The sequence below is a fragment of the Malus domestica genome, chromosome 05 (genome assembly GCF_042453785.1).
Source record: "Malus domestica chromosome 05, GDT2T_hap1".
NCBI classification, from domain to species: Eukaryota; Viridiplantae; Streptophyta; class Magnoliopsida; order Rosales; family Rosaceae; genus Malus; species Malus domestica.
The window spans coordinates 34,862,785-34,881,661 of record NC_091665.1 but is presented as its reverse complement, the minus strand read 5'-3'; the positions used below and the strand labels follow the sequence as shown (position 1 = coordinate 34,881,661).

The 18,877-nt window shown below is 41.5% G+C and overlaps 1 protein-coding gene across 1 annotated transcript; it reads right to left on the bottom strand.

Annotated features, from left to right (window-relative positions):
* Positions 1 to 179: 179 nt before the first annotated feature.
* On the bottom strand, positions 180 to 17,542 carry LOC103435407 (uncharacterized). Its single transcript, XM_070821227.1, has 17 exons — positions 17,266 to 17,542; positions 16,360 to 16,558; positions 15,543 to 15,851; positions 15,363 to 15,452; positions 14,605 to 15,072; positions 14,383 to 14,490; positions 13,631 to 13,761; positions 13,205 to 13,337; positions 12,393 to 12,762; positions 11,769 to 12,289; positions 11,478 to 11,660; positions 11,239 to 11,397; positions 10,950 to 11,024; positions 1,998 to 2,145; positions 1,494 to 1,645; positions 1,110 to 1,325; positions 180 to 910 (listed from the first exon to the last, which is right to left on the bottom strand). Exons 1-17 carry the CDS (start codon positions 17,451 to 17,453, stop codon positions 260 to 262), a joined length of 4,101 nt encoding a protein of 1,366 aa, XP_070677328.1. The 5' UTR covers positions 17,454 to 17,542; the 3' UTR covers positions 180 to 259.
* Between the last annotated feature and the right edge of the window lie 1,335 nt (positions 17,543 to 18,877).

Here is an 18,877-nt window from a genome sequence, read left to right as displayed (position 1 = left end):
TTGATTCATTTTATAAATTGAGAAGCTCCACAAAACCTCGAGTGCAGCTGCTCCATAAGAAGTGGGGCCGCGCCCTGAACCATCGAAAGGAGAGACAGAACGACGTATACGTGCATAAAAAGGTTTTTACTTTGTTAATTGGGATTAATTCCGGCAAGGAATGTGATTGCTTTCCTGCATGCCGTAGGATGTAAATATATATTCAAACAGTAACCTGCGAATGTTAAATTTGTACATGAACTATGATAACGTGAATTTTCTAACTGTACATTTGGTTAATAAAAACCAGAGAGTGCAGTTTCTTGAAAACTATTTCTACAGAACTGAAGTCAATATCGAAACCGTAACTCTTCCCTCCATACTGCACGTAAAGATACTCTTTCGGAGACGAGGGTGGGGGCAGAATTTGGGAGATTGCCGGTATATCGGACGTGGGGGGTGGAGGCATATCTTTTTTCTTCATAGAGTAGTAAACGTCAGCTAGAAGAAGCCAAATGAGATCAGCGTCGACGGATGCAAGGCCTTGAAGGGCATTTATGGATGCATCACGAAGACCAACCACGCCACTACAAGCTATCCCTACCACAAGACCACTGACCTTCTTGAGGACAACTTCCAATGCTGAAGCACTCCTTTCGTTTCGGGACAATTCAGCAACCATGTTGAGAACTGCAACCTGTACTTTCAGATTAGAAGTTTCTGCCATGGACTCCTCTGAAGAACTGGAAGTGCTTCTGTAAGGAAGTAGCAGAGGGGTTCTTTCTTCTTTCAAGTTGGGCTTTCTATGGAATGGGGAGGTCGATAGAAGTTTCCAGAAGTGCGAGCCATCAGTTTGGAAGCGTCGTGAAAAGAAATCTCCTCCACAAATTTGCACTACATTGCTCACCACAGATAAACATCTTCTAACAGCCTGCAAACAGACGTGCAATAAAAGAAGGCAGAAAATCAGTTTACGCTCATGCGTTAGCAAATTCTTGGTGAAGAGCTTAAAACATATAAAGCCGCAATGACAGAGTCATCCAAGTCACGAAGGACTAGAGCAAGTGAAAATGACGATACGCCTATGCAGGACTGAGGCAAATAGGTAAGGGGAAAGAATGGCCACGCACCAGTGGGTTCTTATTTTGAATGCAAACAACCAGAAAAGGCCAGATTTTATTCACTGCTGGAAGCAACCGGTTCTCATCAGCCCCTTCATCGGCAGCATCCAGGGCATCTTGGAGATGATATAACGAATATGACTGAACCACTTCTTCAATTGCTTCCTTAGTAGCTTTCTCATGGCGATAAGCCTCTTCTACTTTTGCCAATGACGTAACCCCATCCTTCATATACAGAGCAGAAAAAGTGGACAGGAAAAGTTTCATTCATCAGTCGACCAACAAGAAAAATGAATTCATTACAAGACATCAGCCATATCACGATTTATAATCTAACTTCAAGCTGCTTGCGAAAAGAAAAAGTCAGAAAAACGGTTGGGAGCAGAAAGTTACCTCAATTATATCCAAGGCCACCAGACAGGCTTCTTGCCTTGCTGAAGCAAGTAGAGGGGTTGCAGCCATAATACATGAACCGGCAATAGCTCCAACTGTGCGCCTATATCTCTTTGAATCATTCAGCTTAAACATAATGATCTCCCATTGCTCTACATGCATATATAATTAAACAAGATACAGGTTCAGCACTATTACTTACATACTAGGATCTGTCGACTTATATTCTGAAAGAAAATGCCTCCAGTGCCAAGAAAAATGTATGACAGAGGATTACAAAATTTACTAAAAGCTTGCAAACAGGTTGAGTGAATTGAACACTAACTTAAGCTGACCCTAGCTGCCAATTACTGGCTGAGTTCTTACAATAACTCTAAATTCTCACAGCTAGAGCAGAAAATAATTTAGACTGGAAACCTCAAAAGTAATAGCATTAAAAAAGAATAAAGAACACAATTCCAACACCAATTAAAATAAACAGCATTAGTACAGAAAACTGTTCACCTGATTCCACTTGGGACATAATAATGTCGTCATCGTCTTTCTTTTTGATATCAGATATTCTAGCCTTGACATCCAACAAATAAGACTCTGCCTGGGTTGGTAATGAACAAGCCTCACGCTTTGACGCCTTGGAAATTTCTGCTACAGCCTAAAGAGAGAAAGGAAACAACGTAATGGCAAATCCCCATGGACAACTAACAGCTGAATATCCACATATAATACTTAATAATCCTAATCCTTTTTCTTTCATCACTTTGCAGGAATACAGTGCAAAATAATTTAATCAAACTAATACAGCTCTTAACTCCGCCTATGTCTTACATGGCCGGTCCCAAGCCCGGATAAAGGAGGAGGGGGAGGGCGTCAGGTAGTCGACAGCCGGCACTCCATGATCACGTCGAATCCTTATGAAAATGAATCCAGAACAAAATCGCGCTAAAGCTAGGGCGTCACCCGTAAGTGGCGCGCTGTGTGGCCCGAGCACAGTGATAAGTGAGCAAGGGTCGCTGTATCTCCATCGGCACCCGGATGCAGTGTTAAATGAGCAAGGGGGCCATAGAAACTTCTTTTCGAACGACTCCACTCAAAGTTGTTTAGGAGCATATGCTCCTATCAACTTTACCCGGGACACACAAAAGAAGTACTTTGATCCTATTAGACGGGGGAGGGTGAAGAAGCTAGGACAGAAGGGTAGAGTTCAAGAGAGCAAAATGCGTTTAGGAACGTGGAATATAGGAACCTTAACGGGAAAATCTATGGAAGTAGTGGAAGTTATGGTGAGGAGAAGGATAAATATTATGTGCCTACAAGAAACTAAGTGGGTTGGTAGTAAGGCAAAGGATCTAGAAAACTCAGGGTTTAAACTTTGGTATTCGGGCACAAATAGAACGAGAAACGGTGTTGGCATCATCGTGGACAAGACCTTGGTACAAGATGTTGTAGATGTCAAGAGGGTAGGAGATAGAATCATGGCAATCAAGATTGTAATAGGACAAGAACTTATCAATGTGATTAGTGCGTACGCACCTCAAGTAGGGTTGGATACGAGTTCGAAGGAGAAATTTTGGGAAGATCTTGGAAACTTGGTGCAAGGAATTGCTCAGACGGAGAAGTTATTTATAGGAGGAGATTTAAATGGACACGTGGGCAGGGAGACAGGCAACTATGGAGGTTTTCATGGTGGTCATGGTTTTGGGGAGAGAAACGAGGATGGGGAAGCTATCTTGGATTTTGCAATGGCATATGATCTCTTCTTAGCCAACACCTTCTTTAAGAAGAGAGAAGAACATGTGATCACTTACAAGAGTGGGTCGTCAAAAACACAAATAGATTTTCTTCTAATGAGGAAAGGGGATCGTATAACTTGTAAGGATTGCAAAGTTATACCAGGAGAGAGCGTGGCTAATCAACATCGCTTGTTGGTGATGGATGTACATATCAAAAGAGTAAGACAAAAGAACAAGACTTGGAAGTGCCCAAGGACTAGATGGTGGAATCTAAAAGAAGAAAAACAAGCCATTTTCAAAGAGAAGGTAATCACCCAATGTGTGTGGGATAGAGAGGGGGAAGCTAGCCAAATGTGGGATTCCATGGCTAGTTGTATCCGAAAAGTAGCAAAAGAGGTATTAGGAGAGTCCAAGGGCTTTGCCCCACACCAAAAGGAATCTTGGTGGTGGAATGAGGAGGTACAAACGAAGGTGAAGGCTAAGAAGGAATGTTGTAAAGCCTTATACAAGGAGAGGACCGATGAAAATGGTGAAAGGTATAGAAAAGCGAAGCAAGAGGCGAAGAAAGCTGTCAGAGAAGCTAAGTTAGCGGCTTACGATGATATGTATAAACGACTAGATACCAAAGAAGGAGAGTTGGATATCTATAAACTATCTAGAGCAATGGAAAAGAAGACAAGGGACCTAAACCAAGTGAGGTGCATCAAGGATGAGGATGGAAAGGTTCTTGCTACAGAGAACGCAGTTAAAGACAGATGGAGAGGTTATTTTCATAATCTTTTCAATGAAGGACATGAAATGAGTGCTTCTTTAGGGGAGTTGAGTAACTCAGAAGAGTGTAGAAACTACTCTTTTTATCGTCGAATCCGGAAGGAAGAAGTGGTTGTAGCTTTGAAGAAGATGAAGCATAAAAAAGCAATAGGCTCAGACGATATACCAATCGAAGTGTGGAAACTTTTGGGAGAGACAGGTATAACATGGCTCACTGACCTTTTCAATAGGATTTTGAAAACGAAGAAGATGCCAAATGAGTGGCGAACGAGCACTTTGGTGCCTATCTACAAGAATAAGGGCGACGTACAAAATTGCATGAACTATAGGGGTATTAAGCTAATGAGTCATACAATGAAGCTCTGGGAGAGAGTCATTGAGCATAGATTGAGGCAAGAGACACGAGTTTCGGACAACCAATTCGGGTTCATGCCAGGGCGCTCAACCATGGAGGCAATATATCTCTTACGAAGATTGATGGAAAGATATAGAGATGGGAAAAAGGATTTACACATGGTCTTTATAGATTTGGAAAAAGCGTATGATAGGGTCCCAAGAGACATTCTCTGGAGGATTTTAGAGAAGAAAGGAGTACGAGTAGCATATATCCAAGCTATAAAGGATATGTATGAAGGAGCAAAGACTGCCGTAAGAACTCATGAAGGACAAACCGAAAGCTTTCCCATAACTGTAGGATTACATCAAGGCTCATCCTTAAGTCCTTACCTTTTTGCGTTGGTAATGGATGAGTTAACAGGACATATTCAAGATGATATCCCTTGGTGTATGCTTTTCGCAGACGATATAGTGTTGATAGATGAAACTCAGGAAGGGGTAAATGCAAAGCTTAACCTTTGGAGAGAAGTGTTGGAATCTAAAGGTCTTCGCCTAAGCCGATCAAAGACAGAATATATGGAGTGCAAGTTCAGTGCAAATGGAGGTCAAAACGAGTTAGGGGTGAGGATCGGAGATCAAGAAATACCAAAGAGCGACCGTTTTCGTTACCTAGGATCTATCTTGCAAAAGAACGGAGAATTAGATGGAGATCTCAACCATAGAATACAAGCTGGATGGATGAAGTGGAAGAGTGCATCCGGCGTGTTGTGTGACCGCCGTATGCCACTGAAGCTCAAGGGAAAATTTTATAGGACGGCAATAAGGCCGGCGATGCTGTATGGCACAGAATGTTGGGCGGTGAAACATCAACACGTACACAAAATGGGTGTAGCGGAGATGAGGATGCTTCGTTGGATGTGTGGGCACACGAGAAAGGATAAGATTAGGAATGAGGATATCCGGGGTAAAGTAGGAGTAGCCGAAATTGAAGGAAAGATGAGAGAAAATCGGTTACGGTGGTTTGGACATGTGCAAAGAAGGCCTACTGACGCTCCGATTAGAAGATGCGACTATGGGACAGAGGTTCAGGGCCGAAGGGGTAGAGGAAGACCTAGGAAAACTTTGGAAGAAACTCTAAGAAAAGACTTAGAGTACTTGGATCTAACGAAGGACATGACACAGGATCGAGCACAATGGCGTTCTAAGATTCATATAGCCGATCCCACTCAGTGACTTGGATTTTCCAAGTCTCCAACCGAGAAGTTTTCCTCACTCGGGAAATTAAGGGAACACTACCCCAACCTACATGCTCCACTCAGAAAGCTTCAACATACAAGCTTCAACAAAAGAAAATTCAAAGAACTTAGCGAAGAAGGCTTTGGTGTATTTAACACAATACGTTGAAATGAAGGAAAACTTATTTATTGATATCCCCGATAAGCTACAAATATGTACATATACATGAGTCAAAATAAACACACAAGAGGGAGCCTTCACAAAGGTTGCTTAGGAGAAGTCTCAGCAGTCGGTAGAGCCCCAGAAAGAGAAGGCATCGGAGGGGGATCATTTAGAGCCTCAGTACTGGACAGAACCCTAGAAGGAGGAGGCATCAGAGGTTGATCATTTGGAGCTTCATTACGCGGTACAGCCCCAGAAGACGAAGGCAATAAATGCCTTTGGAACAAACCCACAAATCTCTGATGATCAAGTAAAACCTGACCATCAGTTTCCTTCATCTGGTCAAGCTTCCTCTTCATGTTTGTAGCATAGTCATGTGCGAGCCGGTGCAACTGTTTATTCTCATGCTTGAGCCCTCTAATCTCCTGTTTGAGACTCATCACTTCAGCCGCCAATGATTCAACTTGGCGGGTTCGAGCAAATAGGCGTTGGGCCATATTCGACACAGAACCTGCACACTGAACACTGAGAGCCAGCGAATCCTTAACAGCTAACTCATCAGACCGTTTGGAAAGTAGTCTGTTATCTTTGGGAGTGAGAAGGTTCCTGGCCACCACCGCAGCGGTCATATCATTCTTCATCACGGAATCCCCAACGGTAAGAGGACCAGTAGGGGAGACGAAGGATGGGCGCCATATGTTGTCTGGAGAAGGCGGGGCTGCCTCTTCAACAAGGTTCAAGTCAAAACGACGGTCGGAGGGGCCAGACATTTTCAAAGGTGTTGAAGAGAGAAGAGGTCGGACAAATCAAGATCTTAGAAGTGCAAGAATGAAGCTTCTACTGGTGGAGATTCAAGTGTGCTTTGGAACTTAATGCCAGCCCCTATAAAAATCTGCACTCGACGGAGCTTCAGAAATCGAAGAGGCGCCTGCTCAGAAATCGAAGAGGCGTTTGCTTTCTCAAAAGCTGGGCTGCTTAGAGATCACGAGGGTTGATCTCAGAAATCGAAGAGGCGTTTGCTTTCTCAAAAGCTGGGCTGCTTAGAGATCACGAGGGTTGATCTCAGAAATCGAAGAGGCATTTGCTTTCTCAAAAGTTGGGCTGCTCAAAGACCACGAAGGCCGATCTCAGAAATCGAAGAGGCGCTCGCTTTCTCAAAAGCTGGGCTCCCCAGAGACCACGAGGGCCGATCTCAGAAATCGAAGAGGCACCTACTTTTCCAGCCTTGTCAGCACCTGTCACACGCACACTCAGCTTTGCGGAAATTATGGGCATTCTGTCGAAGACTTCTGGGGCAGTAGAAAACACATGAATCTTACTGTTCAATCACCCACTTCCCACACGCAACAATAGCTCATGGGTACCACAGATAACTTTGCCAAAGTTCTCTGCCAAAGTTGAGCACGTGAAGCTTGCAGCTCCCACTACATCGCTCTGACCAAGAAGGGTAAAAGAATAGCAAAGAAACAGCACCAACAAAGTTTAGACCCATAAATTTTGAAGGTCTAGCTACCATATTATTACCCACAAGGGTAAAGGAACAGTACCACTGCTGGATAATTGGAAAGTCCTTGTGTGTCAACCTCTGTGCTTCGTGGCAAGGTAGACTAGCAAACATGCCCAACCTTTACTCACATTCGAGAAAACACTCCCAATAAGATTGCTTGCTCCAAAATCGAAGAGGCACCGTCCTCCGAATCTCGAGAGCCAGACTCCCAACATGACTACTTTATTAAAAATCGAAGAGAGGGTAAAGGAACAGTACCATTGCTGGATAATTGGAAAGTCCCTGTGTGTCAACCTCTGTGCTTCGTGGCAAGGTAGACTAGCAAACATGCCCAACCTTTACTCACATTCGAGAAAACACTCCCAACAAGATTGCTTGCTCCAAAATCGAAGAGGCACCGCCCTCCGAATCTCGAGAGCCAGACTCCCAACATGATTACTTTCTCAAAAATCGAAGAGACACTGCTCCCCGAATCTTCGAGAGCCAGACCCCCAACATGATTGCTTTCTCAAAAATCGATGAGGCATCGTTCTCCGAATCAATCGAAGAGGCGCTCGCTTTCTCAAAAGCTGGGCTGCTCAGAGACCACGAGGGCCGATCTCAGAAATCGAAGAGGCACCTACTTTTCTAGCCTTGTCAGCACCTGTCACACGCACACTCAGCTTTGCAGAAATTATGGGCATTCTGTCGAAGACTTCTGGTGAAGTAGAAAGCACATGAATCTTACTGTTCAATTACCCACTTCCCACACGCAACAATAGCTCATGGGTACCACAGATAACTTTGCCAAAGTTCTCTGCCAAAGTTGAGCACGTGAAGCTTGCAGCTCCCACTACATCGCTCTGACCAAGAAAGGTAAAAGAATAGCAAAGAAACAGCACTAACAAAGTTTAGACACATAAATTTTGAAGGTCTAGCTACCATATTATTACCCACAAGGGTAAAGGAACAGTACCACTGCTGGATAATTGGAAAGTCCCTGTGTGTCAACCTCTGTGCTTCGTGGCAAGGTAGACTAGCAAACATGCCCAATCTTTACTCACATTCGCGAAAACACTCCCAACAAGATTGCTTGCTCCAAAATCGAAGAGGCACCGTCCTCCGAATCTCGAGAGCCAGACTCCCAACATGACTACTTTCTCAAAATCGAAGAGAGGGTAAAGGAACAGTACCATTGCTGGATAATTGGAAAGTCCCTGTGTGTCAACCTTTGTGCTTCGTGGCAAGGTAGACTAGCAAACATGCCCAACCTTTACTCACATTCGAGACAACACTCCCAACAAGATTGCTTGCTCCAAAATCGAAGAGGCACCGCCCTCCGAATCTCGAGAGCCAGACTCCCAACATGATTACTTCCTCAAAAATCGAAGAGACACTGCTCTCCGAATCTCGAGAGCCAGACCCCCAGCATGATTGCTTTCTCAAAAATCAAAGAGGCATCGTTCTCCGAATTTCGAGAGCCAGATACCACAGACCACTTTTTCAAAGTGCTCTGACAGAGTTAAAACATGTGAAACTGACAGCTCCCACTACCGTGCTATGACCAAGCAGGGTAAAGGAATAGCATTACTACTTGTTAGGGAGACTCCTATATATGTCGACCTCCATCCCCAACGGACAGGCAGACCTGCAAAAATGCTCAACCCTTCATCATATCTGAGAGGGCACTCCCAACGAAGCCTTTCGAAATATTCAGCTTTCTTTCCCCCCGATAATACCTCTGCAAACAAGCTATATTAGAGCAAGAATATCTCATATCATCAGGGTTAAAAGCAAGAGTATCCCATATCATGCTTTTTCCCTGTCTTTTCCTTTAGCCTTGTTTTTACCTGCAAGACAAGGAGAAAGAGAGCAATCAGTCAGCACTTGGAATCAAGCTTCCAGCCAGGAACTGACTGCCTGGAACCCCTTACCTGATTACTTACCTGGCATTGCTCTCGAGTACTCATCTTCAACATCTTATGTTTCCAGGGAAGATTCCGCATCTGCTTGAGGAACAGATAGGGCAAGTGCGAAGGATACAAGGAAGCATGTGGAGACAAGCGTAACAGCACACGTGGCGATACATCCATTACTCTGTCAAAAGCAAAAGTATCCCATATCAGCAGGGTGGAACGTACTCTAGATTTGATGGACTTGTTTTGACCCTCAAATTCTTCAGTCGGCCTTATACTTTGGAGGAAACCAGAAAACCCTCCAGCTCAGTTCAAGAATAAGCCTGTGGAAAGTTACTTCTTCAAAAGCAAAAGTATCTCATATCATCTCTTCTCATTTTTCTTCTCTTTATCCTTCATGCTGTGGCAAGATGGGGAGAAGGTGAACAATCAGTCGGAGCTCTGATTGCTTACCTTGTCTGTCACCTCTTTCAGCAGACCCCCTAGCTCGGCGACTTGGAGGACTCCTACTACATGGTTTGTATCGCGCTTGACCAAGCCTGAAACTACAAGTATGCTTCAAGTGAAATTGATACATTACCTTGTGCATCTCCACCAGTTAAAGATACCACCCCTGGATGGAGGAAAAGTACTTCCAGAGAAGATGCCACATCTACCTATGAGACAGATAAGGCAAGTCAAGACGACACCACACTCCGATACTTAGAAGTTTCGTGATTACGAGATCATTCTCCCACAATATTTCCTAATGTCATTTGTACTAAATCATTCACTTGTACTCACTAAAGGAGAGCTTGAACCTATGTACTTGTGTAAACCCTTCACAATTAATGAGAACTCTTCTATTCCGTGGACGTAGCCAATCTGGGTGAACCACGTACATCTTGTGTTTGCTTTCCTATCTCTATCCATTTATATACTTATCCACACTAATGACCGGAGCAATCTAGCGAAGATCATAAAAAGCGACCGTTTTCGCTACCTATGATCTATCTTGCAAGAGAACGGAGAATTAGATGGAGATCTCAACCATAGAATACGAGCTGCATGGATGAAGTGTAAGAGTGCATCCGGCGTGTTGTGTGACCGTCGTAGGCCACTGAAGCTCAAGGGAAAATTTTATAGGACGGCAATAAGGCCAGTGATGTTGTATGGCACAGAATGTTGGGCGGTGAAGCATCAACACGTACACAAAATGGGTGTAGCGGAGATGAGGATGCTTCGTGGGATGTGTGGGCACACGAGAAAGGATAAGATTGGGAATGAAGATATCCGAGGTAAAGTAGGAGTAGCCGAAATTGTAGGAAAGATGAGAGAAAATTGGCTCCGGTGATTTGGACATGTGCAAAGAAGGCCGACTGACGCTCCGGTTCGAAGATGTGACTACGGGACAGAGGTTCAGGGCCGAAGGGGTAGAGGAAGACCTAGGAAAACTTTGGAAGAGACTCTAAGAAAAGACTTAGAGTACTTGGATCTAACGGAGGACATGACACAAAACCGAGCGCAATGGCGTTCTAGGATTCATATAGCCGACCCCACTTAGTGGGAAAAGGCTTTGTTGTTGTTGTTGTTGTTTGTAATACAGCTCTTGGCGATTTTTTTCAACTAAGGAAAACCCACCAACCCACCAGGTATGCCATGAGAGGATTTTACTTGCTGAATGCGAAGGGATTCTAATGAAATCTTTAAGTAAAAGAAAACTAGACTATAGCATTCTTTACTACAGCTGTAATAGCTCCTGGTAAAACAGAAACCAAAAAGCCAAACAAATGGACTCACGATACAGTAACAGGAAACTCAGTATGGTACAAAAGATGACCTTTAAAAAGGAAATTGTCAATTCAGGGTGCTGATGCCTGCCAAGAATCTCGAGCTCCAAAGAAACAGAGCGCATCTGCATTACAGGACCACAGCATTAGCATTACAATTTAAAAACTAAACCCAACTCTCCATGTGAAGCCATAGAGGAGTTGACAGTATCTTGAAATTAATAAAAAAATCTAAACTGAGCATGCCAACAAGGATTATATTTTTCAGAAAATCAGAAGGGAAATATGATTTTTAAGATGTCCTAAGGATCTAGCAACATCGAGATCTGGTAGGCGTACCGGCTCCTCAAATAGAGGCAATATTTTATACGCGACTCCTATATAGGAAAGCATGGCAGCCAGCACATTTGGCACATGAGGGTTAATCTCCAAATGGCGTAATTGACGACATATAGAATCAATCACATAGTCTGCATTCGCTAGTACTAGGTGCCCAACCTACAGGACAGTTAAAACAGAAAACTCATAAGCCAAACTCCAAAAGTGGAACAGATTGAGATTCTGTATGCTGCACTCACTGTTGGAATGCCAGATACAGCAGCCAGGATATGTAATACACCATCAGAAGCACTTCTAACACGATAGTTTGAAGAAGTCAGATTTTCAAGCAACATATAAAGGGATTGATGAAGAAATCCACTAGAAGCAAAATCTCCTCCAAGGCAGATACTGATTATGCCTATTCCTTCAATGATAACCTGTAGAGGAAGACAAAGCTACCGTCAATATAATGTCCATCTGCTGAAACAAACTGATGCGAGAAAAACTAAATTATAACACAAAAGGTGGAGGAAAATGCATATTTCCTGGTGTAGCATAGCCGTGTCCTGAAATAAGTTTAGATTAATATCTTCAGCATCATAGTCAGGATGCATGGATAAAGATTTATGTTCTGTTGGAAGATCCCATACTTCATGAGATAAATACTCAAGTAAAATTCTACCAACACAATCAATCAAGTGACTCCTTAATTCCTCGTCCTTTAAAACATTCCAACTAGATTCAAAAAGCATGGAAGATTCAACTTTGAAAGGTTGACCATCAGCAAATCTTGCATCAGAGTCCTGAACCTCTTTCCTTCTTTTTCTCGCTTTTTGAAACATCCTTGTGAAAATATCCGTCGCTTGATCTGACATACCGAATATCATCTCATTAAGAATAGACACTGCAGTGCTCGCCTGGCGCAGTAACTGTCCCGAACCAGTTCTATTATACCATGAGTGCCAACTCACTTCATTATAATCCTTCATACGAACCTCAGAAACTAATTTACGCAAGTAACCCACTGGTATGTCAGTGATGTGTGACAAATGCTGCCCATGTTTTTTATCTAGCAGAAAGGAAAAATAAAATAACCTGACATCAGTAACGAACAATAAGGACATAAGTTAAAATTTGAAACCAAACAATTAAATCTGAAGAGTTGAAATAACCTGTCATCAAGGATAAACCTACAAGTCTAAGAATTCCTGAAAGAGTTTGGTAAAGTTTCTGACTGCCAATGTATACGAACCAAGGAGGCATGCGCGGAAGCTTATAATTCTCATAATTCTTCTGATCATTATCTGATGTGTATGGTATATCTTTCTCCTGGATGCCTGCAATCTTTGAATTTCGGGGAGCAGCAGCCACTATTGTCAGGCACTCGCTGGTAATACTGGCTCCAGCATTCAACTCAGAAACAGAGTCAAGATATCCAACTGAGGATGGCCTTGTGGTAATAAGCTTATCAAGAGAACCAGCAAACACCGAGTTCTGACTCATACAAACAGAAAAATGGTCCAGGAAACGAGTAGCTGTTACCTAGACAGTGCCATATAAATAATGTCATAGGCAAGAATAAAGGACTTGAAACTGAAAAGGTAAGGACTCTAAGAACCCAACGCATTTTAGGTTCAACTATACAATGATAACAGACATTATGCCTGCTCTAGAACTTTCTATTTCTATATTCTCAACTCTTGAAATGCTGTATTACTATTATCTGGAAAAACTGTAGTTTGAGATACCAGATAATAATTTACGCAGGCATGCATTATTCATAAGTTAACAAAGAAGAAAGACGTGTGTATTCATAACTTTAATTTATCTTGTTTCTCCAGATTATATTGCTGAACAATTGGAAATAAGCAATCCCAGTCTTATCTTTTGTGTGTGTGTGTGTGTGTGTATGTAATAAGACTAGATGAAGAAACTTACAACTCAAAACATACATGATAAATTTACTAAGAAAATAACCACATACCGGAGACTGAAGGATGTGATCCACCACAAACTGAGGACCAGAATAGTACATTATTACAAGTAGCTGCTGAGCTTGTGAGACTGCAAGTGATCCCTCACTCCCAAGGACAACTTTTGGAAGCTTGTCAATGAGCCTGGTAACATAATCAAGTTCTTATAAGAAAAAAAAAGGTCGTACCCAGTGCACAAGGCTCCCGCTTTATGCAGGGTCTGGAAGAGGTGAATGTCGGCTAGCCTTACCCCCATTTATGGAGAGGCTGCTCCCAAGTCTCGAACCCGAGACCTACCGCTCATGGGCGAAGGCACTTGCCATCGCACCAAGTGCGACCTCTCAAGTTCTTATAAGAAAAATAAATAAAAAATCCCTTTCAAAAGGGCAGGACCAACCACCACCACTATTTTGTCTACTATCAAATGAAGACCTAACCTGCTAAACATCTGAGCAACATCATGTTCCAATTGATTATCTTCAATCGATGAGAATAAATTTTCAAGGAATTCTTGTGCACCTGCAGATACCTCTACAGAGTCATCAACAACCAAAGCACACAAGCACTCCTGCACGAGTGGTAGCCAGAGCATGCGTTAGCTTCAAGTGGCAGTTCAAGTTTAGCACTTGCAAATCAACCATATATGATTTAATTTAGGACAACCAAGTAACAAAGAAAATGCCAAAACAAGATCTGGAAAATCTTTACTTCTGCTGGAGGAGAGGTTTTTTGTCCGGCACCTGGCAAAGCTTAATAGAGAGAGGGGTGGGACCAAAATTTGGGAAATTGTGGGCCAACAGCCATAATACAGAAGTGCTGAAAGACACTAAAATTAAAGGCAAATATCCAACCAGGGTGTTTGGTAAAAAGAAGGGGAGATTTGAGTCATTAGAAGCTCCAAAGTCCAAACCGAGATAATCAACAGCAGATGGCACTACCCATGGAAGATGTCACAACTGAAAATCAGCTGAGTCTCAGAAATTGCGGATCAAGAACTCTAATCCAAAATATGTGCAGGCTGACTTGGGTAAAAAGAAGACCACGTTCAAGGGTTTTCTTTAGAGATAAAACCATAACTTTATTATAGACACTCGTAGTTTTAAAATTGTGCAACGAAAATACATCAACTTGAGAAAATATGTAATGAGAGCCCAAAGGAATCAATAACACAAATAAATTCTGAACTAACCAGAAGCGTTTGTCTACTCTGCCTCAGCGTGTAACTGCACCTTGACAACAGTCCTCGTATGGAAGCCAGGAGACCTTGTCTCACTTTTTTTGCTGGATGAATGCAAATCTAACAAATAATTGAAGAATTTACCCATTGGATAAAAGCGCTAACATTTCAGGAGGTAAAGCTTGCATATAATGGATAATAATCAACTAGTAGCAAATGAAACGAAGAACGTACATGTCGAAAAGTTGCACCTAAGAGTTTATCCACATGCATTGAAGTTTTCTCAATCCAATCACTTGTACGATCCACGTGCAAAGATCCATCTCCTTTGCCAGAATCAGTTTTCTTCTCAGAGTTGGAAGTAGTTGTAATCACTTTATCACTCGAATCTTCCAATATCATTTTACTTTGACCATGCGCCTTAACAGGCAACTTACGAAGCTCATCCAGGAACGATTGTGTAGATTCATTCTTTTTTAAAGTTAAGTCAGAACTAAGAGTTATAGACATATCAAGTGTAGTTAAGTTAGCATCATCCTGCAGAACTATCATCAGATACTCAGCCAAAGCTCTAATTGCCTGATCAATTGCATCCCCACTTCCAGCAGCCCCACTGGTCATTGTTTTTGAGGCATGCAAAACTTTGGCAAATTGACTAACAACACCAGGTAAAAAGAAGGCTAACGCATCAGCAGTACCAACCTGTTGGAAAGAAAAATGTTGTGAATTATACTAACCAGAGGTACTGATTTGTATGCTTCCAATTTGCACTGAAGAAAATTCAGTATACCTAAAAACCTCAGATGGCTTATTTTGACTCTTACTATGTACATCATTTTGATTCATAAAGTGTCAAATAGTATTTAAGCTTTTCTCATGGTCAGAACATCGTGAAATGAAGAAGGGGGGAAGAAACAGAGACACCCAAATTCAAGTTTTATTAATGAATCAATGCCACAAAAGTTAGAACCTACGCTAATTCACAAGATTACCTTAGCAACAAGCATACGTAGGGTCATAAAGGCTTCAATCCGAAGCTTTGCACTACCTAGATGTCCTCGTGCAGCCTCATTATCTGCAGCCTTTTCATAAAACCACTAGCGAAATAAGTACCATAGGAAAAATTTAATTCTACAGAATGATCAACTACCACTCAAGACAACTTAACATACTTTGAGAAGAAGTGATAGCCAGTGTCCAACAGCTGCAGAAGCAGTTTGTGACTGTAGAAATGCAAGCAAACATTCATCTGGTTCTGAATCATACTTTGACGTTCTACTGAGTGGAGCTTTCAAGTCTCTGTTTTCTAAAAGCATAGGCACACCAAAGATTCGTTTACATGCACAAGACTCATCAGAGCATGGAAGTAAATTCAGAAGCAATTCCCTGAAACACTTAATAATTCCTTCACGAAACTCTTCTGACGCATCAGATGGAGAAAGCAAAGCCCCATAAGTCAACTTTTTCAGTACTACAACCAACTGCAAAAGGATATTATTGCACTTCAAATAAGAAGACTGCCTCCTAGGAATAAACTCACATGAACAACTAACCAATGCAACATACAAGCCAATTTTGAACTCATGGAAAAACCATGCCATTCCTTTGGTAGGACATATAATATTTGATTATGCATGAAAAGGCAGAATGAGAGAAAAAAGATTTGCATACATCAAAGTAATAAAATAAGAGAATTGCAGGAGAAATAACATTTATAACTAATTCACTCCCCACCAATTAATGAATTAAATCAGCAAGAATGTTTAGACAATGATGACAAGGATGCCAAAAGAACTTCTCCCCCGTAGAAAACCACTACCTTCAGATTTTCTGCATCCCCACTTTGAATGGGCATGTACATAGATTAAGTTTGGTTGAAAAGCAAAACCAATTATCAAATTAAATTTTGTCTAACAAAACAGTAATTAGTAATTCTACACGTACGAATTTTGGAAGAGGTCCAAGCAATTGTCAATCAAATCAGATTACCTGATCTACAGATCCTAAAAGACACTTCTTGAGCAGTTCTTCCAGGCACTGAAGCACACCTTCAGCCACACTATCACTCACTTTTTGGGGCATTTTTGGGACATTATGACTCACAAATTTTTCTTCAGAACCAAGCTTCTTTGAGGTTCTACAGTCAACAGCTGCATCCAATAGAAGCAGCAGCGGAAACAACGTGTAGCTGAAAGATGCACAACTTTGTCAAGAAAATAATGCTTAATGACAGATACATAATATATATTATACACACATTTTGGATTCTTTACAAGTTTCTACGACAAGTATAAGTGATGAAACCATGTTTCCCCGGGGTGTGGATCACTAGAAACTTTAATATTGAACCTACTATTCACCGTGGCGTTGAGCAATGGGACACAGAGTCTACTAATGGAAAAGTGATAGTTTTGCTCCCCCGCCACCTCAGGTCATATCATATCAATATAGTACTTAACCAATTTCAAAAACAATCTGAATAAGAATGATATCTCATGTACACTCTAACCATTAAATACACTTCAAAGACACCGAGACGAAATCATGTGCAATTGGGGTGGGAAATTTTGTTTCATTTAATACAAATCAACCCAATACCTTCCCCTCCACCAATTCTCCCACCCTGCCAGCATTGCACCAATCACCAAAACTTCAACACAGAGGCACTCACTCTATAATTCAAAATTATTAAGCCAACAAACTTGATCAAGTTACGAATACTTCACCCAATCCAACCCTCAAAGCTGACCCCAAGTGTTACGCATACAAGCATGCATAACTAGACCTATATGCATACATGTTCATATATGCAAGGATACACACACACACACACATTATAAGTTATGCAAATTCAAGGAAAGGAAGCAAAATTTACAGAGAGGTTGAAGTGCTTACTCGAAGAAGGGCTGGAGAGCATGAGGCGGAGACTGGCGAAGGAAATGGAGCAGAGAAGAGAGAGCAGAGGAGTGCTTCTTAGGGTTTTGGAGAAGCTCCAGAAGCTCAAAGCAGTATGCTTTTAGCTGCGTAAACACTCTGCTTCTTTCATCGTCCTCTGGGAACGTTAGCTCGTCAATTTCCACCATTGCAGACGGCGGAGAGAGCGGCGGAGGAGTGGGAGTTGAGAACAGCCAAATTGAGAGACGATTCCAGCTGGAAGAGGGGTTGAACTGAAAACGGGTTGCCGACCGGTTTGAATATAATTGAGCCGTTTGTGTTGGGCCTTAATTGGGCTGACTCTTGGGTAACAATGGCTCTTTTATTTTTACTTTTTATGGGTCTTGAAGAAAACAATGGCTTGTGGAGGGTTATTTTAATTTCTTAAAGGGGCCGTAGTTAATTTTGATTTCCAAGAATTTTAATGGTTTTTTTAAGTGATAGATTTCTAAGATTATTTTTAAAGTAAAAGTCAAATTTTAAACATAGAATTTAATTTGAAGACTTATGAGACACATTAATCTTTTTTTAAATTTTGTTCTCCAACGATATGTCACATTTAAACCATTATTTAGTACATTACTCTTTTTTTTAGAGAAATACGATATTTGATATTCATTACAAACAAAGCAATACAAGGACAAATTGACAACAAACTGAGGATAGTGTGCATATTAGGCCTCGATAAAACCTTGCCGGAGAACCCGGTCTAAGGAAAAAGAGTGTCTCACACGACGAAATGAACTATCCCCAAATGTCAAAACAGAAACAAATTACAAGAAATCCTTAAGCAAATCAAGGGAATCTTCCACCCACTAAACATGCAGCGTATAACCATTGTTGTGCTGTGAGCGTTAACCGTGCGGCAAAGCATGCGACCATGGCTTCCATAGTCCTTTCCACACGTTGCAAAACCAACCTGAACCACCAGCTGAAAATGTCACCAACAAATTGGAGGTTACTCGACGCCAAACGCCGCATACAATCTTCAGACAGGCGCTCTCCTAAAGAACCTAAGGAGACCTAGGAACAAAAGGTAAGTATAAAAATTATGAAAATCATTTATTAATTACTAAAAATAGATTTGAAGCTGCTGTCAAATTTGACAGCAACTTCCTCTACCGCCTTTCCATGTCATGCCACAGACGAATTGGCATTTCGGTTGGAAAACACTAGTGATGTCTTTTTTTACCACTATTGCTGATATGAAGTTTTTGACATCTCCTTTAAAAATGCTCGAAAAATTTTAACAGAGAATTCTCTATGAATTTTGACGGAATTCTATTATAAATTTATAGGATCTGCTATTCATCCAATACCATCATGCATGAACCATTCGGAATTGTTGCAAGAATGAATAGCGAATGCATAAAAACACTAACAATAAAAAACAGGGAAGTGATCTTTACAAAAAAAAATTCACTTGACCTTTTGCACACTTTTAATTATAATCATTGATTGTCTTTTAATTTATTCAATCTCACGACTAAAATAAGGGTGTGTACGTGGTAAGAAATGCATAAATCATTTCGTAAAGATAAACTTCTAATGTTGTTTCATTCGATCACGTAAT

What these genes read in the sequence shown, in the direction of transcription:
- LOC103435407 (XM_070821227.1), bottom strand. Translation starts at nt 17,453, where the DNA reads ATGGTGGAAATTGACGAGCTAACGTTCCCAGAGGACGATGAAAGAAGC. An exon ending in ATCACATCCTTCAGTCTCCG is followed by an intron (nt 12,763 to 13,204) that starts GTATGTGGTTAT and finishes GGCACTGTCTAG; the next exon opens with GTAACAGCTACTCGTTTCCT. An exon ending in TGGCCTTGGATATAATTGAG is followed by an intron (nt 1,326 to 1,493) that starts GTAACTTTCTGC and finishes CTGTATATGAAG; the next exon opens with GATGGGGTTACGTCATTGGC.